General features: G+C 36.8%; 2 protein-coding genes across 3 annotated transcripts in view; one reads left to right on the top strand and one right to left on the bottom strand.

Moving 5' to 3' along the window:
• The window catches only part of LOC127180157 (uncharacterized), a 31845-nt gene that overhangs the window by 1425 nt on the left and 6297 nt on the right, over positions 1-24123 (bottom strand). Inside the window, exon 5 of the mRNA XM_051134132.1 lies at positions 2-132. Coding sequence (XP_050990089.1) covers positions 2-132 — 131 coding nt within the window. The remainder of the gene's footprint in view (position 1; positions 133-24123) is intronic.
• jph1b (junctophilin 1b) lies at positions 124-24113 on the top strand. Of its 2 annotated transcripts, none has more exons than XM_051134114.1 (6): positions 124-787; positions 3522-4284; positions 14356-14474; positions 18020-18681; positions 21451-21548; positions 23287-24113. In XM_051134114.1, the coding sequence occupies exons 1-5, from the start codon at positions 409-411 to the stop codon at positions 21529-21531; spliced, it is 2004 nt and encodes a 667-aa protein (XP_050990071.1). In that variant the 5' UTR covers positions 124-408; the 3' UTR covers positions 21532-21548; positions 23287-24113. The 2 variants fall into 2 exon arrangements, with proteins under 2 accessions (XP_050990071.1, XP_050990077.1); XM_051134120.1 differs by having other exon boundaries at positions 21719-24113.

Genomic DNA, 24123 nt, shown 5'->3' with positions numbered 1-24123 from the left:
CATCGTTCGCCCACCCACAGAGTGAAACGATGTGAATGTGGTACAACGCGAGGGCGGGCTTGTAGTACTGACGTCATCAGCTGGGTGTCTCTCGCCCGGCTTTGGGCTCCTGTCTCCTCTCTCTCTCCCTCCCTGTGAAGCGAACAGGGGGGAGAGGATCATAAAAAAAGCCAGGAACGGCGACATTGACAGCGCCTGCGGCTCCGGCGCCTGTGCGCGATCCTCCCTCTCACTCACCGCCAACACTCGCACCAAATGCGCGCTCACCCATCTCCACCAGACACCACCGCATCACACCACTGCGCCCGCGGTCTGAAATTTACCCCCCTTTACTGTTGTAGTTGTTGAGCATCCGACATACGAGCAACCGTCTAGACGCGAGCACTTTCATTTCAACCCTTCATCTGAATGACGGGCGGACGGTTCGACTTCGACGATGGCGGCACTTTCTGCGGTGGATGGGAGGACGGAAAAGCCCACGGACACGGCATCTGCACCGGCCCCAAGGGCCAGGGCGAATACTCCGGGTCCTGGTCCAACGGGTTTGAGGTAGTCGGGGTGTACACCTGGCCCAGTGGAAATACATACAAGGGCTACTGGGCGCAGGGGAAACGGCACGGGCTCGGAGTGGAGTCCAAGGGGAGGTGGCTATACCGCGGGGAGTGGAGTCACGGATTTAAGGGTCGGTATGGGGTTCGCCAGAGTCTCAATACACCTGCCAGGTACGAAGGCACATGGAGTAATGGACTGCAAGATGGATATGGGGTCGAGACGTACGGAGATGGGGGTGAGTTCAGCTAAACATCACTTGACCTATTTAATGTTCTTTAAAGTCTTGCGTGTATGTGATGCTGCTGCCGCTGCATGCCGACTGAAATCAGGTCTCTGTTTTGTAATATATCATTATAAATCTAATGCCTGTGTAGTATAGTATAATAAGGATTCTGCTTTTCTTCCATTTTGGAGGAAGATCAAACAGGATTGCGTCTTGAAGTGCCTGCAGTTATTGCTAGTGCCTAGATTTTGCCCCTAAATCATGGTCTACAGATTTATGAAGCAGTTTGTCCATGCAGTTGAGTTGATGTATGGCAGATAACTGGACTGGTCAGCAGAAGTTGCTCACAGAGGTCATGGCTAATAATAGTTGCATCTGCAACATGTCAAATCAAAGCTCTTCTAGCAGACTAGTAGACCAGCAGACAAGTTCTTGTCTTCTTCTTTTTTTTTTTTTTTTTGCAACCAATATTTGCGCTATATGAAAATTAATTTGACAGACGTTAAATCGTAAAACGGACATGTAAAAAAATGTGTAGAATTCTGTCCACCTGTTTGTACAGTTTACGCAAAACTACAACCCACATGTCAAACCAAAACCGAGTTTCTTCTTCTGCTGAACACAACAGATATTTTGAGGAATTTAGGAAAATGTGTAGGTGTAATGTAGGTAACCAGACAGTTGATGGTAGCCATTGACTTTCATAGTATTTTTCCATGCTGTGGAAGTCAATGGCTACCATCAACATTCTTCGAAATATCTTCTTTTGTGTTCAACAGAAGGAAGAAACTCATACAGGTTTGGAACAACTTGAGGGTTAGTAATGACAGGATTTTGGGTGAACTATCACTTTAAAATATATTGATTGTGTTTTATATGTTAAAAGTGACATTTTGATGTCTATATATAGTTTATAGGCATACTGTATCATTAATTAATATATTGTTAATGTTCAAATGTTCAAATGTACCTTTGTTGTAAAATAGAAGGCCACAAGGTAAATTAAAATTAATAAAAAATAATTCTATTAACCAGTCAACATAGGAGCCATATGAATTATGAAACAATAAAAGCATAATTTAAATGTATTGTCTTGTTAATTGTACTACGTTTACACTATATTTTAAGATTTACTTTTTGTTCCCAGAATTTCACATAATACATGCTAGTGAATATATATCTATATCTTTTTATTAAGTGTAACTAAATTACAAAGTGATAAAACAGCATTACCACTTACATAACTTTTAGATTGTGTAGTAATATATGAAGTCTTTTAAAAAGAAATTTAAATCCCAGGTAAATTGATATTTGGCAAGGACCATGAAGTTCCCTTAAAATGTGGTGGCGTTAGAGAGTTGGGCCTACTGTCGAATTTATGAGACAGGGTCACACATTACCGCTTACTCATAACTCACTTTCATCTTTTGCAAAGAATCCTGAAAATAGTGTTATAGCTCAGCTGGACTGCTGAGACAGAGGCACTTTTGCACATATATCACAAGTCACTTCCATTCTGCCTCTTTACCTATTATTGGAATATAAGCTCCTCAGCATTACTGCTGTAGAGGCAATGACATATGCAGAATCAGAAGGAATGAGTGGATAAATAGGTAAATAAATAAGAGTTATGGTTGGCTGGAGTCACAAACTTCACAACGGCTCAGATTACTTCCATGTTTTAAAATAGTGCTGGCTCTGCTGTTGAAGCTGTTAGGTCTGACAGGCCGGCATATGAGATATAGGAGGTAGAGCTGTTCACTTCGTCACTTCAGCGTCATAATGTGGATTGGATTACACCTGTATATTACTAGCCTGACAATAATTTATTTAGCTATATTCTGATGTTCTATTATTTATGCATTTTAGCACTTGATGAAAATCACATTAAATTACTGTATATTGAATAGTGAGGACATACAAAACTGTTCAAACGTTTGGGATCAGTTATTTAATAATTTATTTTGAAATTAATAAAAGTGACAGTAAAGACATTTACAGTGTTACAAATGATTTCTATTTCAAATAAATGTTCTGTTCTGTTCTTTTAAACTTTATATTTATCAAATAATCACGGTTTTCACAAAAGTATGATCATGATCATAAGAAGAAATGTTTCTTGAGCAGCAAATCAGCATATTAGAATGATATCTGAAGGATCATGTGACACTGAAGACTGGAATAATGACTGCTGAAAATTCAGCTTTGCCATTACATGAATAAAAATTAAGAAAACTGTTATTTTAAATTGTAATAATATGTCACAATATTACTTTTTCAATGTATTTTTGATCAAATAAATGCAGCCTTGATGACTTCAAAGTCAAATCCTACTGTTTTAAAAGATTAAGTTCATGGTTCTTGATGGTAAATTGTCTTTGAAGTGATTTAAGTGGATGCTTCCATCTAGAAAACTGTCTTTATTCTTTAATTCAGTTTTTTTAATAGAATAAAACATATTAGGATAAAATTTAAGAAGGCCTTTAATTACTAATACTGTTTTTCAGTATTCATGGAATGCAAAATAAATAAAAAAAATTATTTAAATAATCTATTTTTAATAATTTAAATGAAATCATTATTTAATCATATTAGCTTGAAAATATTGTGATGCCTCAATAAAAATTGCTTTAAAGACATCAAAGCACCAGACATGATAGTTCCTCTTGTGTTTTCTTTTGTTTGTAATCCCTGTATTATGTGTTATGCAATATCTAGACTAAAGTCTCTCTAATCCCCTTGCCAGGTACGTACCAGGGCCAGTGGATGGGCGGCATGCGACACGGCTATGGCGTACGTCAGAGCGTGCCTTACGGCATGGCCACTGTCATTCGCTCCCCGCTGCGCACCTCACTGGCCTCCCTCCGCAGCGAGCAGAGTAACGGCTCCGTTCTTCACGACCACATGTCCGACAGCCCTGCTGGCACCCGTGGTGGCTTCGTCCTGAACTTCCACAGCGACAGCGAAGTGGGCTCCGGCAAAAAAAAGGGCCTTTTCAGACGGGGCTCGCTGTTTGGGAGCCTCAAGCAGCTGAGGAAGTCAGACTCCCGTTCTTCCATATCCAGCAAGCGCAGCTCGGCACGAAGCGACGCCACCATGAGCCGCATCAGCTCTAGCGACGCAAACTCCACCATTAGTTTCGGTGACGGAGAAGTGGCCGACGAGTACATGCCGGCTGAGGACAACGTCGATGCCACCACCACCGAGTCGTACATGGGGGAGTGGAAGAATGACAAGCGGAATGGCTTCGGTGTCAGCGAGCGCTCCAATGGGATGAAATACGAAGGCGAGTGGATAAACAACAAACGCCACGGCTACGGGTGCACAATATTCCCTGATGGGATGAAAGAAGAGGGGAAGTACAAAAATAACGTTTTGGTGCGTGGCATCAAGAAGCAGCTTATTCCCCTCAAGAACACCAAGACGAAGCAGAAAGTGGACCGTGCCGTCGAAGGAGCCATAAGAGCGTCTGCCATTGCCCGAACAAAAGTAGAAATTGCCACCTCAAGGTTAATACTTCCTGCAGATTAATCCTACACCACACAATTGCATCTTAAGTGCATAATTACAACAACACTCTCTTTCTCACTCTCTTGTCTTGCACATAAAACATAAAAGTTTTGCTCACAATAATTACAACATAGCACCTGTATTCAGTAGAGGAGTTAAAGGCTGCTCATTCGGCCTCGTGTGAATGAGTGAAGCGCGGTAGGGAGGTGACCAGGCAAACAGCTATTGTGCAGAAGAGCCCCGTTGAATAGTCTGTTTGCATGAGTGCCATCACATGCCCCCCGGCCATAGCTCTCATACTGATCACATAATCAATGCAGGGCCAACAGGATGTGCTGAATGAAGTCACAGAGGAATCGGGATGCCACTCATAACGTTTATAATCATTTAAACATTTTTAGTGGAGAAACCACATGGCACTTTATGCATTACTGCTCATTACGACAATTAAAAGGCCTGTATGTTCCTAAGAGAAGTTAAGCACAGATGTAATTTGCTCAGAGGAGATACTTATGTAACTTCGGTGGTATGTGTAAATCAAATGGCAAATGCGTTTTCAAAGGCAAAGCTGCTTCATTCCTCTGAGATTGAATTACTGTCAGTTCTTTTTATATCTGTTATACATAACACAGAATTATTAAGGCACACATGAAATAGTAGAGGAAGTGTCCAATGTTTTCTAAACACAACACATTTTCCCACTCTAGAAAGCCACTAAAACTTCCTTTCCTTACTCTCGTAGTTCATCAACACAGCTGGCTAAAGGCACACATCGATTTTTGCAAGCTGAAGCAGGTTGTGAAGATCAGAGTGTGTTAAACAGGAACTCAATAATGTTTTGTGAGCTGAGTGGTACCTCAGATTCATGTAAGGACATGTGAGCCTATAGGCTAGTGCTGGTGCTGGTGTTGAACCCCGATTCTGAAGTAGGGAGAAGTTTCGCACCTGCTTAATGTCCCTTCAATTTAAAGGGATAGTTCACCAAAAAATGAAAATTAGCCCATAATTTACTCACCTTTAAGCCATCCTAGGCATATCTGACGTTCCTCTTTCAGACAAACACAATTGCAGTTATTTTTAAAATTGTCCTGGCTCTTCCAAGCTGTATAACTGCAGTGAATGGTGCCCCTGTTTCTGAATCCTAAAAAAGTGTATCCATCCATCATAGAACTAGTCAACACGGCACCAGGGTGTTAAGAAAGGCCTTCTGATGCGGAATGATGCATTAGTCTAATAAAAATACAGATTTTTAAAACTTCATAAACTGAATTCTCCAGCTTCCGGTCAATCCAAGTAGGTGCGTTCACGACAAGGCGTTTGAGCGTATGGCGTAGGCGTAACTCCCCAGAGCTTACTCTCGCTAAACTACACTCTTCTCCCCGGAGCTTACATTGCGCTCTTAACAAAATCGATATTTTTATTAGACTAACGCATCATTTCACATCATGCGGCCTTTATTAACACCCTGGAGTCATGTCGAGGAGTTTTAGATTTTTTATGTTTTCAGTATTTTTATGTATTCAGAAACAGGGGAACCATTCACTGCAGTTATACATCTTGGAAGAGCCAGGACAATTTTAAAAATAACTGCGATTGTGTTTGTCTGAAAGAGGAACGTCAGATACACTACAGGATGGCTTGAAGGTAAATTATGGGCTAATCATTTCATTTTTGGGTGAACTATTCCTTTAAGACACACATTTAAAGACACACTTAAAGGAGAAGTCCTCTTTCAAAACAGAGATTCACATATAATGTACTCACCCCATTGTCATTTTAGATGTTCATGTCTTTCTTTCTTCAGTCGTAAAGAAATTATGTTTTTTGAGGAAAACATTTCAGCATTTTTCTTCATATAATGGACTGATATGGTGCCCTGATTTTGAACTTCCAAAATGCAGTTTAAATGCGGCTTCAAATGATCCCAGCCGAGGAAGAAGGGTCTTATCTAGTGTAACTATCGGTTATTTTCATAAACAAAATACAATTTAAATACTTTTTATTCTCAAACGCTCGTCTTGCCTTGCTCTCGTTGAACTCTGTGTATTCTGGTTCAAGACAGTTTGGGTATGTCGAAAAACTCCTCCGTCAACTTTAAAAAATCATTTCAGCCATCTTACATCACTGCAGAAGTACTGACCCAGTCTTTGCAAAGTAAACATGCAAAGAAGATCAAACACCCTTAACAAAAAAGGTAAAACAGCAATATAGGACGATTTTGAAGTTGAGGGAGAACATGAGATGGGAGTTTTTCGACATACCCTAACCTAACTGAACTGGGTGAGTACATTATATGTGAATCTTTGTTTTGGAAGTGGACTTCTCCTTTAAAGAGTAGTAAAGATGACAACACTATGCTTATAGGGACAGTTCACCCAAAAACTAAACCTGTCATCATTTACTCACCTTCATGTTGTTCCAAACTTGTATGAATTCAGTGGAACACAAAAATTCTAATTTATAATATCCAGTTCATTCTTTTCAATATGAGCGAACGAGGACTGAGGCTGTCAAGATTAAAAATGACAAAAGCATTAAAAAGCATTTATATGACTTCACTCCAGTTTCTCTGTGTGTGTAATCAGATATCATATATGTGAATGAATCATTATTTTTAATTAATCAGTTCATTCAGTTCACAAAACAGATCTGAATGACTTAGTTTAATAAATCGTACTGATATAGTTCTTGATTTTAGCTCACTTAATCATTGACTAATCTTAGTGGTTAATGTGAATAATTACCTAATTAAACCCAATTAAACTGGTTACTGAGTCCTCTGTCAAGATGTGTTTAAAGCGTTTTGTGAATCCCGCGTTAAAATCCCCGAGATTAGAGAAGCAGCCGTCAGTCAAATTACGAGTTTTTGGTGGCAGGTGAAGTTGTTCATGGCCGGCCAACATAGAACATAGATGGACATTACACAATTGTGTTATGCTGCCTTCACGGCATGTCGTAATTACCGTAATTTCGAGATGACAACACGTGACATCTTACTCATAGCTTTCCATGTTGCCAGACTCAGAGGTAGCGCCTAAATAGTGCCAAAACGAACGTGGTACATCTGTAACTGGTTTAAGTCAAATTTTTAAAAACATTCAGAGTTTACAAGTTGTAATTACGAGTTCAGGAACACGTAAGAGCTTTGGCGTTGATAGTATTGCCATAGAAACACATAATTCCAGATAGAGTAGAATGTCACATGTTTTCATCTCGGAATTACGGCATGGCGTGAATGCAGCATTACACCGTGACATGTAACCGTCACGGAAGTTGGATTCGAATTACAAACGACTCGTATAGGCTGTTCAGAGTCGATTCTTTTTTTTGGGAGACAATAACTTTACATTCACAAACAGCTACATTACACTCTGCATGTAAGGCAGTATTAAAAATGGCATCATAGGGGCACTTGTAATTTCATAAGTGACCTCCTTATTCTATTGTTCTTGCTTTTGTGTTCTATGAAAGAAAAAAAGTCAACTGGAATGTAACTCGTGATTAAATAATGACAAAGTATTCATTTTTTGGGCTGAACTATTCTTTTATTTAGCATTCTTTGTTTTGTTTTTCATGTGCAGGTTTATGCATTAGGACTTTTTGCTTAAAAAGGCCTAGTTTGAACGTTTTGCTTTGCTCTATTAATCCAGTTATTTTCTTCTTTCTGTCAGCACAAAACCCATGTCCTTGTCCTGTTCATTCATTACCATGTGCTTCTTTCTGATAGCTGAAAGAGTATGCATTTTAATGAAAGCTGCTATAATGAGGCTTGCGCAGTCCGTGTAGCTAATGAAATAGTAATATGTCCCAGAGCTGCTGGATGAATTAAATATCTCTCAGTGCCTTTGAAGATTGTTACGCAGAGAAGTGATAAGCACTGTGAGGGTTCAGGGAATGTGTGGAGAGTCTGAGAAGGCTTTGGATTGCCTTGAAGGAGTCTTGAAAAAAGAGCCACAGAGAGAGAGAGGGGGGTTCTCAGGCCTGTGCTCTCTCACACATGTGTGCACTGTGTGTCAGCACTGAGCCTGACTAAATAAGGCAAGGCAGGAGTTGGCTTCTCAATCGCTGACAAGAATATAGTCTTGCAGCCGTCACTGATACAGTAGCCAGTCTGCGTCCTGTTATCATCTGTTAGAGCACTCAGGTTTAGAGCTGCACGTATGTGTGCGCGTTTATCCTGTCAGTGCTGACTTTCTTTTTACTATGGCAATTATAATTCCTGCCAAAATATTAGTTGCTACAATTCTATGGAATCTCTATATAAAAATATCTCTAGAAACTCTATAGACTCTAGAAACTATGATGTTTTGGTGGAAACCATTATTACCATCATTCATTTTTTTGTAGAAGATTGATTTCATATGAGAGATTTATGTATTCTGTGAATCTCTAGATCTGGTCAAGGCTTTAATGGATGGGATTACCTGAACAGATTAACCATCTTTCTTAATCTTCTGTTTGTCCTCAACAACAGTTTATGTGGAGGATTGTTTCTCCTGTGGTAATCTGCTTTATATGCTGCGTTTTGTTGTGATTTGTTGATTGCAAAATAATTTGATGCCAACAAGTTTCCATAGGCACACTTACTTTTATTTCGCTTAATTGTCCCCGAATTATATATTTTAGGTTCATTCTTTCTTTTTTTTATAACCTGTCCATTTTATGTGTTTAGTGCTGTTAAAGTCAACATTTTAACATTAATTATTTACATTAAGTGAATTCAGTTCAAATACACTACCATTCAACATTTTTTAAATGCTTTTGAGTCTCTTATACTCACAAAGGCTGCATTTATTTAATCAAAAATACAGTAAAACAGTTATATTGTGAAACATTATTAAGATTCAAAATAACAGTTTTCTATTTTAATATTTTTTAAAATGGCAAATCTGAATTTTCAGAAATACTCCAGTCTTCAGTGTAATGTGAACCTTCAGAAATCTTTTTAAAAACGCTTATTTAGTGCTCATGAAACATGTATTATCAATTTCAATGTTGAAGGCAGTTGTACTGCTTAATATTTTGGAGGAAACTGTGATTTCAAAAGAACAGTATTTATTTAAAAAAAAAAAAAAAAAAAAAAATTAAATTCTAAATGTCTTTATTGCCAACATAAATTGAATGTAATCCTTGGAGAATTAAAGTATACATTTCTTTAAAAGAAAACATACAAACCAAAATAGGTTGGAAATTAACATTTATTAATATGTTCAATAAATGAACCTTTATTAATAAGTTTTAATATTTAATAATTGTTGCTGTCAAACGATTAATCACATCTAAACTAAAGGTTTTTGTTTATATATTATATGTGTATGTACTGGGTATATTTGTCATGTATATACAAATACACACACATGCATGGATATATTTAAGAAATATTTTGATATTTGTATATTAAATATATTTATACATAATATTAATTATATGAATAAAAATATATACATTTAAATGCATGTAAATATTTTCAAAATATATTCTGTATGTGTGTGTATTTAAATATACATAATAAATACACACAGTACACACATTTTGGATGCGATTAATCGTAATTAATCATGATTAATTGCGATTAATCATTTGACAGCACTACTTATTAATAAATATGCACCTTTTGATTATTGCTGATGCAATAATTATGGTCTGGTTTTTCATTTACAACTATTTTGGGTTAATTTTAAGCCAGCCATATAGTAATTTTTAAACAATAGTTGGTTTAAATAAAACATTTATTCCAACCGCTGGGTCAAAACAATTACTGTAACCCAGCATTTTTTGGAGTGTACTCTTAGAATTTAGCGGAACTTGCAACCATCGTTGACTAACAATGATTTGGGAAACACACCCCAGAGTTGCTGTGCAGACACACCGGAGTCCATAGCATAGCAGGCATTTCTCAGTAAATGCAGAAAGACATGGTTTTTAATCAGACACAAACTAGACTTGAACCAAGAGTCATTAACATTCTTTGAATTGAATTATAATTGAAGTGAAATATCACACACCAGTGAAATACTGTCTGTCATTCACAGACATGTTAATGCAAACAGTCCATTAGAGGGCTGCAGGAAAGTGAAAATAAACTGCTTTACACATCACCGATTTCCTATTTCACTTCTGTGTTTTGTTTCATTTTGAGAAATATGGAATTTGAACTGAATTTAACTAAAGAAAAATTACGTTTGTTCATGCTTAAATACTATTAAGTGATTTGCACCCCTAAAATGTTTGTGTTATTCATCAGTGTCTAATCACTGAAAACATCATATAGACTAGCAGCATAAGGATATGTACCGATTTGTAAGGGCTAACTGGACAGATCAGAATCAAGACACGTGTTGAGTTGCTGTGGGCTCAAGCGGGGAGGATGTGCTCCTCTTCACATCTTTATCTGAGCTCTTGTGTGTGATAGAGTGGGCGAATGTGAGGACACACTGCCAAATTAAAACCCTCAGAATTTCTGCAAGTGCTCCATCTGTCGCCTAGGAGATGTTCTTTGGCTCAGACTCCAAAGAATATCACATTAGGTCCATTAACGCCTGGGGAAGGTGCTGCTTATTACTTGGCTGACAAATAGTATGTAGATGCTCTCTTAATATTGTGCTAATATTATATATGCTTCGTGTGTTTAGAGGAGCCATGCTTCTAGTTGATTTTAAATAGTTTGGAATTCTAATCAGTAGTAAGCGATAGATATCTTTTGATGTGTACTGAAATCAAAATCGCATATTTAAAGGGACAATTCACCCAAAACTGTCATTTTTCACTCACCCTCATGTCATTTCAAAACAATATGGTGTTGTTTATTTTATCTTTATGTTACGAACAGACTAAAGTAAATGTTCACTAATAATCATTATCACTTTTTTATGTTTGCATAATGACATTTGGAAGTGTTATTTTTAGGTGAACTATCCCTTTAAGAGGAATCATTTCAGAATGCAAAGTGTGGAGTCTGGACGTTGTTTTAATGTTTTTGAAAGAAGTCTCTTATGCTCACCAAGGCTGGATTTATATAATCAAAAATACAGTATAAACAGTAATATTATTACAATTTAACGGAACTGTTTTCTATTTTTATATATTTTACATTTTAATTTTAATTCTGTAATGGCAAAGCCGAATTTTCAGCAGCCGTTACTCCAGTCTTTAGCGCTACATGATCTTTCAGAAATCATTTTAATATGCTAATTTGGTGCTCAAGAGACATTTCTTATCATTAATGTTGAAAACGGTTGCGCTGCTGAATATTTGTAATAATATGGAAAACATGACATACTTTTTTAGGATTCTTTGATGAATAGAAAATTAAAGATCAGCATTTATTAGAAGTATATGTATTTTTGTAACAGTATAAAAGTCTTTGCTGTCACTTTTGATTAGTTTAATGCATCCCTGGAAAATAAAATGATTAATTTCTTTCAAAAAAAAAAAAATCTTACTGGCCCCAGGGTTCATACAAGGTGCTTAAAGTGCTTGAAGTACTTGAATTTGACTTTTTTAATTTAAGGCCTGGAAATCCCCTAAAAATAAGAATATTCCTGAAGAGGTACTTGAAAAGTCTTTAAAATATTGAAAGACAATGTGTGAAATAAGTGTTTGTATCGCGAATCATTTGATTTAGATCAGAATGGATTCATAAGTCATTTCGCGGATTGAATGATTCAAATCATATGATTCACAATACGCACCACAAAGATCGAAACTTCAGAGTGGGTTTGTGAATCTTTTGCTTTAATTGAAATTTCAAAGAGTGGGTCGCAAATCATTTCATTCAGTTCGGGACTTCAGAACAGGCTTGTAAATCATTTCACGGATTGAATAATTAAAATCAAATGATTCGCAATACGCATTCCGAAGATTGGCACTTTGGAATCATTTGATTCAGTTCGGGAGCACGTATTATGAATCATTTGATTTAGATCAGAACGGGCTCGAATCATTTGGGACTTCGGAGCACATGGCAAACTATTTGTTTCAGATCAGGATTTCAGAGGATTTCTATGCCTTTTTTTCTTCCTTTTTTTCTTAAACAGTAGAAAACATCAAACCTTTAAGGCAGTGCAGTTATAAAACAAAAGTTTGGATCCCAGTTGTAACAGGTTTCATTTAGACCTGTGGTGGCTACAGAAATCCAGACGCCTCAGGATCTCCTCAGGAGCTGATCTGCGCTGGGTTGGTTGGGGCTGAACCACAATAAAGCATCAGTCCTGCTCTCACAGGGCATTAGAACTGCTTTTGCTCAATAAGGACACCAGACACTCTGTATATTTGTTTTAGCGCTACCATACCATGACTCTCTAAATTAAGCTTCCAGTATATCTTCCTCCTATATAAGGTTTCATTTATCACCATTATTGCAATTCTCAGGACCAGTGCTATATATCACAATTATACTGTGTGAAGTATATACAGTGCAGATCTTATTACTTGAGGTTTGTTTTTTAAGGAAAAGTGAAGGCTGGCTAGTTCAATTCATTAAACCAGAGCTTGAGATTAAATTTAATCACAGTTAAAGACTATGATCCCTTAAAAGCAAGCTTAGCATGACAGTTGTAATGTGGACAGACTTCGAAAGATACTTTGTCTGGAATGTTTCATGACAGCCGGCTAACACTTACGACTTCATTCATAGTAAGACTACATGGCGTGCGAAGAAGGAAAAAATAGTAATGGTTAAATGTTTAACAAATAATGAGGGAGGAGAAAGCACTGATATTTTAGTCTGCATATGTGATGGGGTCTAGAGGCAGTCTAGTTTTGCTGATAGTAAGAGTGGAGTAACCTTACACACTGTATTAAATGTTAAATGTAAAACAAACTAAAATTAGATTTGGATGGCCTTCCAGTGCTCACAGCACTGCATATCTGTATATAAATATATGAAGTTATACTGTATACCTTATACTGTAACATCTGTACTCTCTCTTCACTCACTCATGTGAACATCCTCTTAACAAGTGTTAATCCAGTGGGTTATTTAAGGCCTTGTTGGGCTGATACAAAATACTAAGTTATATTATGGATTAAATTTGGAGTTGTTTGCTGTATATTAAATATTTATATATTTGTGATGGTTTTGAAGTTGGAATATTTAAAAGATTTTTATTGCTCTTAAAGTTTCCTAAAAATGTGTTTTTTTTTTTTGACTAGAACATTAAGACAAATCAAAACAAAATATATATCTGAAAAAAAATATTAAGATCATGTTCAAAGGTTTGGGATTAGTAGTCTTATGCTCGCCAAGCCTGCAGAAATACAGTAAAAACACTGATATTGTGAAATATTTTTACAATTTTATTATATTTAAAATGTAATTAGTTTTTTTTTTTTATGTCAAAGCTGAATTTTCAGCAGCCATTACTGTAATATGCAGATTTTTTTTTATTCTCAAGAAAAAGACAGTATTGCTGCTTAATTTTTAATTTTTTTTTTGCTGAAGAGGAAGTTTAGTGGTTAAAAAGTAGGCTAATAATAGTTCAATAGATAAGTTAAAAAAAGTTAAAACATTTTTTTTTTAGAAATATTACATTATGTCTTTACTTTAGATCAGTTGAATGCATCCTTGCTGAATAAAGGAATTAATTGGTTTTAAAAATTGATTCTTTATTTTATTTTATTTTATTTTAATTTTATGCTAAATCTCTCAGACCTATATATTTTATGTTATTATTATTATTTTCTTTTTAGATATCTTTCAGCCCTAGATATTTTATTTTATTTTATTTTATTTTATTATTTTAATCTCTCAGCCCTAGATGTTTGTATATTGACAGAGGACAATCCTGCACTCTTTTGACTGATTAATGCCCACATTCTGTTCTATTTTTAGCACCATTAGCTTTCCTTGAATAGTGAAATGAAAGCAATTCACAGCATAGAAACTTGTTTCTTAGCCTCTGTTAATGAATGCATCTTTGTGTGCTATTTGTGAGCGGCGCAGTGGACTTGCAGCCACTGCAGTGGTGGTGGCTGATAGTGCCAGGAGCAGTGTTAAAGTGATGTACCCTCCTCCCGTATCTTATCGTCCAAGCTGTCTGATTCCAGCTCTGTCTCTTTGCTTTACCTAGAACCGCACACGCCAGGGCCAAAGCAGAGGCAGCTGACCAGGCGGCCCTGTCTGCCAGCCAGGACTCTGATATCGCCAGAGCAGTGGCCAGAGACCTGTCCCCCAACTTCTATCAACCAGGTATCCCACCATTCTGTGTATGCACACATTCGCTTTCTCTCATGCATACACACACGTTTGCTACGCCCTTTTGCCCCTCCCTAATTACTCCCTTTGTGTCCTTGTCTTTGTGTCTGTGTCAAGTGTCTCTTTTTTTTGCCTCCCTGTCAAGCAAAGGCAAAGAGAGCAGATGCAATTGCAAATGAGTTGTGAAGGGGAGGAATATCATTTGCATAAATTATCTACTGCTTCTCTGATTTTAATTCCTGCAAATTATTTAAATAATCCCATCAGGGTCAAGAATTGTCATTCCATTTTCATCTTAACCAATAGATATGTTAGCATTAGCAACATGAAACGAGTTGGTGAGTGCCATGCGGCATATATATGTATGATTTATAATATCACATTAACCTAAATTTAGTAAGGCCACAATTTCTTCAACTTCTTTCTGCTCATATAAAGCCTTGTTAAAGCCAAAAAGCCTTTGGCATTTGTCCATACATTACCAAATGGTTTCGGGATAATTCCTAAACACTCCAAGTGGAATCCTCAAATCCCCACCCCCAACTCAATCGCAGGTCTGCATTGCTGACCACTGACGTCTTGCTTATGAAGCTAAATATATTTTACGCATTATGGATTACAATGTCTTGTTCAAAGTCATTGTTGCTTCCTGAAGTGTTGTAGATAATTAATATAAATAAATAATATATAAATAAATAGTACAGAAATAATTGTCTATTACATTAGCAGCAGCTTAGACTCAGCTTAGACCACAGTGGGTTTAAAGATGATGGGTTGGGTGGGTCCAAAGAATCACATTGCAGAATTACCACAAGTATGGTAAATGTTTATGAATTCTTACTATCAGAGATTCTTTATCTTTAACTTATGAAATACATGCACTTTTCTGAAAGAGATTAAATGTTTCTACTAACAGGTCAACCATCTTAAAGGAGTAGTTCACTTTCAGAACAAGAAATTACAGATAATGTACTTACCCCCTTGTCATCTAAGATGTTTGTGTCTTTGAGGATTATGTTTTTTGAGGAAAAAAATTCAGAAATGTTCTCCATATAGTGGACGTCTATGTTGCCCTCGAGTTTGAACTTTCAAAATGCAGTTTAATGCAGCTTCAAAGGGCTCTAAACGATCCCAGCCGAGGAAGAAGGACTAGCATAACGATCGGTTATTTTCTAAAAAAAAAAATAACAATTAGTATACTTTTTAACCTGTGCATTCTGGGTCAATACAGTTTTGTAGGTCAAACAACTCCTCCATCTGATTTTCTTCTCCAACTTCAAAATTGTCCTACATCGCTGTTTTACCTTTTTTTGTAAAAGGGTGTTTGACCCCTGCATGTTTACTTTGTAAACACTGGGTCGGTATTTTTGCAGTGATGTAGGATGATTTTAAAGTTGGAGGAGAAAATGAGATGAGAGTTTTTTGACCTACCCTAACTTTATTGACCCGGAATGCACAGAGTTCACGCAGAACTAGACAAGACGATCATTACAAAAGTATATAAAATGTACATTTTTTAGAAAATCGCTAGATAAGACCCTTCTTCCTCGGCTGGGATTATTTAGAGTCCTTTGAAGCTGCATTTAAACTACATTTTGGAAGTTCAAACTCACGGGCATCACTAAAGTCCACTATATGGAGAAAAATCCTGAAATGTTTGCCTCAAAAAACATAATTTCTTTACAACCGAAGAAAGAAAGACATGAACATCTTGGATGACAAGGGGGTGAGTATGTTATCTGTCAATTTTTGTTCTGGAAGTGAACTTCTTTAAAACTTTATAAACCGTAATCTCTAGCTTGCGCTAACTGTTGTACGTACGTTCATGAGAGAGTGGCATTCCAGCGGATGACGTAGGACGTAGGCGTAGCATAAGCTCAGATGAGAGTATGCTAGTCTCGCAAGAACCAATTTTTTGTTTTCATCAAATGTAAAACAGTCTCCTATTGGCTTATATCGTAATCCTCAGACATTTTTCTCTACAAATCCTTGTTTTGTACTTCTTATTTGTGACATCACATTTTTGACCCTGGACCAATCATAAGGGTCCATTTTTTGAAACTGAGATTTATACAAAGCTGAATAAATAATCTTTCCATTGATGTATGGTTTGTTAGGATAGGACAATATTTGGCTGAGATACAACTATTTGGAAATCTGGAATCTGAGAATGCACAAAAATCGAAATAATGAGAAAATCACCTTTAAAATTGTCCAGATTAAGTTCTTAGCAATGCATATTACTAATCAAAAATTAAGTTTTGATATATTTGTGGTAGGAAATTTACAAAATGTCTTCATGGAACATCACCTTTACTTTACTTTGTATTGTTGGCTATTGCTACAAATATACCTATGCAACTTACGACTGGTTTTGTGGTCCAGGGTCACATTTAATAAATGAATTTTTCTGAACCAGGGTGGAAGAAAACTTCATTTCCCAGAATGCATTACATATGGGGTGTGGCCAATTGTATGGAGAAGAATCAAAAGTATTGTGTTCCCCCCAAAAATGTTGTGTTTACTCACAATGGCATTGAAACATAGTTTTTCCTCCCACCTCATCAAAAACATATTATGATTGAATGTATTGTTTTTCTTGGGAACAAAAAAGACTTGTGGGAAAACACAAAAAACACTAGAAATAGAATTTTTGTCATTTTCTTTCCCATCAATCATATCCATTTAGTTATTTCATACATTTCATTTTAGTGAAATCTAGTCAGTTTTTCAGGTTGTCTGCACATGTTTTAGGTAAATATTACCCAGGACCAGTCAGGTTTAATTGCATTTTATTCAAAATAACCTTACAGAATCTTGTTGCAGAAATCATGCCTTGGGAATTTGGAGGAAAATAAATGTTTATTTTAGAGCCTTATCAAAGAGCCTCCATCTTACAGACTTTATTAAATCAACTTAGTGCAGTAAAGTTCATAAATTCTCATGTAACTTTCTTGAGGAAGCAAAGTGGACTGAAAATTTTTTCTGAAATCTAATTTTTTTTGAGAGTGCTTGTCAAGACTCTCTGCAGATGAGCTGTTCCTCACTTTAGCTTTGTAAAAAGGCTGATAAACAGTGTGATTTATTTGCAGTCTGGGCCTGGGCCTGGGCACGGTCCAGTGCAAGTTCTAGAAAGCCCATCTGTGTCAGCTGTGAGGCCACTCTGGCCATATCCGTGGTCTGGAGAATCCGGAGAATGACTGGAAGCTCAGACTTGAATCATAAAGCAAGTGGCAAAGTTCTTAATGTCCGTCCCTGCATAAACACTAACAGACTGAGACTGTGAAAACGTGAAATTGCATCTGTTGTGCTGGCAGTTTATTCTGAGCTTGATATTCGTAAGCAGCTCTCTTGAGATGTTTTGTTTCTGAGTAATAAGCGTTTGAGCCACATTTAGATGTATCGAGGTCTTTTTGTCAGACAGTAATTGTTTGATCTTTTTTACTTTCATTTTTTTTTAAGAATCAGACTGTATAAGTATGTAAAAATATTTTTAAAACTTAAAACTAATTCTGACTTTTTTATTATACACTTTTAAGGTCCTGACTATATCAAGCAAAGGTTTTCCAGTGAGCCCATCGAGATTAAAGAAGTACCAGAAGAAAAGAAAGAGAAATCGCCTTCAGGAAGTCCGCACTTTTATCGCAAAGGCACGACCCCAACCCAGTCCCCTTCCCAAAGCCCCGGTCCTACACCACCGCCCTCTCCCCCCCAAAGCAAGAAAAAGCCCTTCTTTAACAGAAGCGCCCCAAAAGCCATCAAAGAAAGCAAGCCCCCTGCTGCCGAAAGCCTGGCAGCGGGTGTCACCAAGTCTACTTCCAGGATATCAGACAAACAGGAAGTAAAACAGGAGGTAGGACCCGTAGCCAAACCCTCCAAGCCGCCGGCGCCGGTCGCCAATGCCTCCAGTCCTGGGAACGGTGAGCTGCACTCCCAGTATCACGGATACTATGTGAAGGCGGAGGTGATGATGCCACCTGATGAACTGGAGGATGAAGAACACCATGCAACGTCAACTGCTAATACCAGGATGCCCCCACCTGCAAAGCAGTACCGCGCACCGACCCCCAAACCAGTAATGGCCAAAGAGAGCAAACCTGAACCCAAACTGAAGAAACAAGAATCATTGAAGCCAAAGAGCCTAGCAGAAACTAAGAAAGCCAGCATGGAAATTACTACTGACATTGTTGAGGAGGAGTCAGTAAGTAGCTGCAACATGCATGACATTTATCACTATCAGTATAATTTATTGTCTCAATATTAAAGGGTTAGTTCACCCAAAAAATGAAAATAAGCCCATTATTTACTCACCCTCCAGGCATTCTAGATGTATATCACTTCCTTCTTTCAGACAAATCCAATCGGAGTTGTATTAAAAATTATCCTGGCACTTCCAAGCTTTAGAATGGCATAGAAGGTTGTTTCTCTTCATCAGTCCAAAACAAGTCCAATAAAGTGCATCTGTCCATGAGGATTTCAGTATAAACCAATAGGAGACTCGTTTTCCTTTGCTAAAGTAAGGAAACTTTGCTTCCTTTGCTCCTGTAAATAAACGCTGGTTTGTGCAAGGCTCACTGGTGCATGCCCAACGCCAAAGTCTTACGTCGTAATAGTTATATTTTTCCTACAAAAATGCATCGATTTGCTACAGGAGTCCTTTATGGACCCCCTGGAGCCATATGAGGCACTTCTTATGAATGGATGCACTTTATTGGACTTGTTTGTTTTGGACTGATGAAGAGAAACACCCGCCTATGCCATTCTAAAGCTTGGAAGTGCCAGGATAATTTTCAATATAACTCTGATTGGATTCATCTGAAAGAGGGAAGTTATATACACCTAGGATGCCTGGAGGGTAAGTAAATAATGGGCTAATTTTTTATTTTTGGGTGAACTATCCTTTTAAAATTCTGTATTATTTATTTAAAATACAATTCAAATAAAAAAATAAAATCAGTCTTTTTAAAGGAATTTAGGCATCACAACATTATAATGCACAGAATTTAAAAAATATATTTATTTTGAGATTTCTAAAGTTAGTGGTTTTAATTGTTAGTATTTTTAAATAATAACTACAGGGGATTGTTATATGATGGCAACGGTAATTTAAATGGTCAATAAGTGAGGTGATCATGCACAATTAAATATCCAAATATTGGCTGATGCTAATAAATTTGAAAAATTCTAATACTGGAAAATAAACTACCTGATCTCATGATGAAAACATACCTGGGGGAACTTTTTCGCAAGACGTTAAATATATATAAATAAATACATATCACTACAGTTTCCAACAGAAGTTAACACTAGAGACAGTAAAACAGCAAACACTTGTAATCGTTTTTGTACACAGTTATGATTACAGCACTGTATGTTTCGCTTTCCAGACATAACAAGTTTGCTCAGTAGCTCAGTTGGCACAGAAATTGGACTAAGATTGCGGAATCCTTGGGTACAAATCCCGTGAAAAACATGACTCACGATTAAAGAGCTGAAGGATGAGATTGAAAAACAAGCTACAACAGCATGCTTTTGATTGCAATTAAATCAAATCGAAACAATGTTAACAACAATGTATCTGCATGGTGCAGCTGACACAGAACAGCATACGCTGTTTGTGTTCAGTGAATACACCCCAAAATGGCGCTAGGGTGATGCGGAGGAGACGGATAGTTAAATACAGTCCTTATTTTTGCTTTCTTCGTATACAAAAAGTATTCTCATAGCTTCGTAAAATTACAGTTGATCCCCTGATGTCACATGGATTATTTTACCGATCTCCTTGCTACGTTTTTGGACGTTTAACGTGTTTTTTCGTGAATTACATTGCTGTATATGGGAGGGTCAGAGAGCTCTCAGAATGCATCAAAAATATCTTAATTTGTGTTCCAAAGACGAACAAAGCTTTTACGAGTTTGGAACGACATGAGGGTAAGTGATTAATGACAGAATTTTCATTTTTGAGTGAAGTAACCCTTTCAAGTCAGAACTGCAGTGACATACAAAACCAACGTCACATACCACACGTATGTTCATCTGTTCCAGGGGAAAAAACCAAACACTCTTTTAGCGCCACTCAGTGGACATTTCTCATTGAATATGTCTTATTGATTATGTCTTATAACGTCTTGCGAAAAAGTTCCCATAGGTACGTTTTCGTCATGAGATCAGGTTTACTCTAGTTAACATGAACTAAGAATGAACACTACTTCTACACCATTTAATAATCTTAGTTAATAAAGCAATAAGCCCTGTGAAGCCGTGGTTTACAGTGAATTTATAACAGCTAAGGCGTTGTTAGCTGTTATAAATTCACTGTAAACCACGGCTTCACGGGGCTTACCGCTGTTATGAAACGGTTATTCCTTATATGTAGTAAGGTTTCACAAAATAAAACAGAGCAAATAAAGTGTAATGATATTAATAAAAACATTGTTCTTCTGCCACTGTAAAAACAAAAAAGTTCCAAAAAGTTGTTTCAACGTAAAATAATTTTTTACTTGGTTTAGTCAACTTAAAATTTTAAGTTACTAATTTAAGCAATAACTGGAATATTTTAGTTGACTAAACTAACATTTTTAAGTCGGGGTAACAAATTATTTTAAGTTGTAACTTTTTTTTTTTTTTTTTTTTACAGTGAAACAATGTAGTTCCTTACTATTCGTATTATAATATTAATTTCAACATTTACTAATGCATTATTAAAAACAAAAGTTGTGTTTGTTAACATTAGTTAATGCACTATGAATTTTTATTAACTAGCGTTAACAACGATTAATAAATACTGAATGTATTGCTCATTGTTTGCTCATGTTAGTTAATATGTTACAACAAATGACACCTTATTTTTTAAGTGCTACCTGTTGGCTTTTTTGGTTATTAATATTGGTGCATGCCTAACATTTTCAGTTGCTGTGTGCCAGCAGATGTCATTTTAATATGAGCTTTGTCTCTTTCGCTGGTTCTTCAGGGTCCCAACTCAATATTGGTCATACTAGTGATGCTGATAAATATTGGACTGGCAATTATTTTTGTCCATTTCCTCACTTGACGGCACATTAAACTCAGGTAAGACTCGCACTCAGCTGGAGGATTTTGCAGGTTGCCCTAGGCCCTGATCTTTGGCCCATGTCAGTCATCAACTAATGTAGTCTACCTTACTCTTGCCATGTAATTGCAGCTGTGCCTGAATGTTATTCAACATAATTACTTACCCTCTAACTGTTTCGACCCTTCAGTGAGCTCATGAAAACTAGCGGCATAGGCCCCTAATTCTTCTCCGCACTTGCGTCAATGGCCTTTAAAACAAAATGGCGCCAGTCAGACTCAGACACAGGCAAAGGACTGGACGACTGGAATTAGAGCAAATCACGGGAGAAAGACGAAACCCGGACCATTCGGCCTGAGCCAACCCAGTTCCTCTGGCGATGATTTGTGACTCGCTTGGGCTCTGAAAGCTGAAGCAAGCAGTCGTTGGGAAAGAAAAAGAATCTGCTGATCCAAGCCGTACCCAGTCAAGTGCATGTCCACCCCGCTGCTAAGGGGAGGGGTGGAATGGGGGGACTTAACTGGATATGTTCGGAGATGCACTTTTAGTTGACGGAAGCGAACAGCTGCCTTACTATTTTACCAACTGACGTTTTAAAGGGGAGATGTGCAGTGGGTTGCCAGTGTGTTTGGGCAGCAGGAGTGTGTACCAGTCTCCGCTTTCCGCTTGGTTCCAAACACCATGCACATTTTGAAAGGGTCACTTGCCAGTCTTATTCCATTACCCATCTCTACAGCCTTGTCTAACATCTCTCGCTCCTGTTTTAGGAGGTTCATCCGTGACATGCCTGTGCATGGTACTGGTTTAACGACTTCGTCTTGACTTTTTTTGTTTGTTTTTCTTTGTGTTCTTTATTTCTGCACCTGTAGCTAAGGATGATGAAAATATCTCTAGTCCGTTGTAAAATAACAGCACGTTACAGTTTCAACTGTAAAATTTACCATGTCCTACGGAGAAAAAATAAATAAAATAAAATATTATAATTTATTATTTTTTTTTTTTAGATTGGCTATATTTTTAGGAGTATAGTGCGTGGTTTGATTTTAAAAAACATATATATTTATTTAAGGTATTATTGTAAAATTGTGTGCGTGTTTTCTTTTGAAAGATAGGCAGTATGTACTTACTGTAGGGTATAATGCATGGCTTTTATTTTTTTGAGAATTGACTAATTGTGATATTTTGCACCTTTAATCTTTATGGCCTGAGACTGTGCCCTCTAACCCCTTCCCAAAACCCCTCGCACTACCCCTTAACTTGACATGTGCAGAGCGGTACCTGCCTCGATGTTATGCCTGCTAAATTGTGTTGAATACATTCAGGTCGACCCACTGGTTAAAATGCGAATGTAGAGATGGTTGCCTTTAAAGAATTTGTAACAGTGTTATAGTTTACCTCAGAAAATGTGATTTTTGAAATGCTGTCTTAATTAGGATTTTTTTTGTGGAAATCTGCTGTTATTCTCCATTATTTTGGTCTGGTGGTGCATGAGGATGTGGTTGCAATTAATGTGCACATGGTGCATTCGCACCGCTATTTAAATGACAAATGTATACATATAAATAGATCTATTTTATATACAAAGTCAGAATATATTTAGTCAACAGTTGGACACTAAATGGCCTTGACTAAAATTACAGCACCGCATCTTTTGCTGATTGATTCGAACATCCTGCGTGCATGGTGTATTTTGATGTGGGGCTGTATGTGTGGTGTGAAGCATGAATTTCAGCAGTAACAGGGTGACTGTTTTTACAGAGGTTTTGTCAGACTGCGAGAGTATGTGAGAGGGAAGGAGGAGGGAAGAGAAGAGCATCAGAATGGATGATGGCTTGTCATTTGACAAGAGAGAATAATCTTCAAATGCAGAACAGACTTATTTTTAAAGAAATAATATCTTTTAAAGAAATATTCTTTTTGTGGCGGGGTAAACGTCTTTGATTTACACTCATTGGCTATGTAAATGGCTGTTTTTTCTGTTTTGTTTTCTATTTCTGTTTATATTCCATCCTGACCTGAAACATATTAGATGTAAATCAAATTTCCCCATGAAATTTGGCATTTGTTTATGCAGTAAAGTTTTTTTGTCAAGAAAGTTCATCTCTATACGGAGAAAAGTTACAATTTCTGTATTTTTTCTAAAAAAAAAAAAAAACAGCTAGTATTTAAGATGTTTTTTTGTAAAACAGCATTCAGTTTAACTCTTTTGTGCTGTTGCGATTTAAGATCTAACGTAGCTCTTTAAATTGACCTTACAAAAATTCTATATAAATTAGAGATAAAAATCAATGTTAAAGCAAAAAAAACGGGTAATAAAGACTCGCAACAGCACGGAAAGGTTAAATACGGCATTTAAAATGGCTTGAATGTGTCATTGTAATATCTTTACATTTTTAAATTGCTTTGAATGTATTGTTTTCATTTTAAAGGTTGAACATATGGAAAAATGTTGATGAAAGTTTTGATATGAACTGTCCCACACACCTTAATGATACTGAAACGTATATATATAGATATATATTATTTTTTGGAAATTATTGATATAAATTATAATTAAAAAAGTGACTTTGCAAAGTCTTGAAGCATGTCTTGACA

Source organism: Labeo rohita, chromosome 2 (genome assembly GCF_022985175.1).
Source record: "Labeo rohita strain BAU-BD-2019 chromosome 2, IGBB_LRoh.1.0, whole genome shotgun sequence".
Lineage (NCBI taxonomy): Eukaryota > Metazoa > Chordata > Actinopteri > Cypriniformes > Cyprinidae > Labeo > Labeo rohita.
This window is presented reverse-complemented; position numbering and strand designations above follow the sequence as displayed.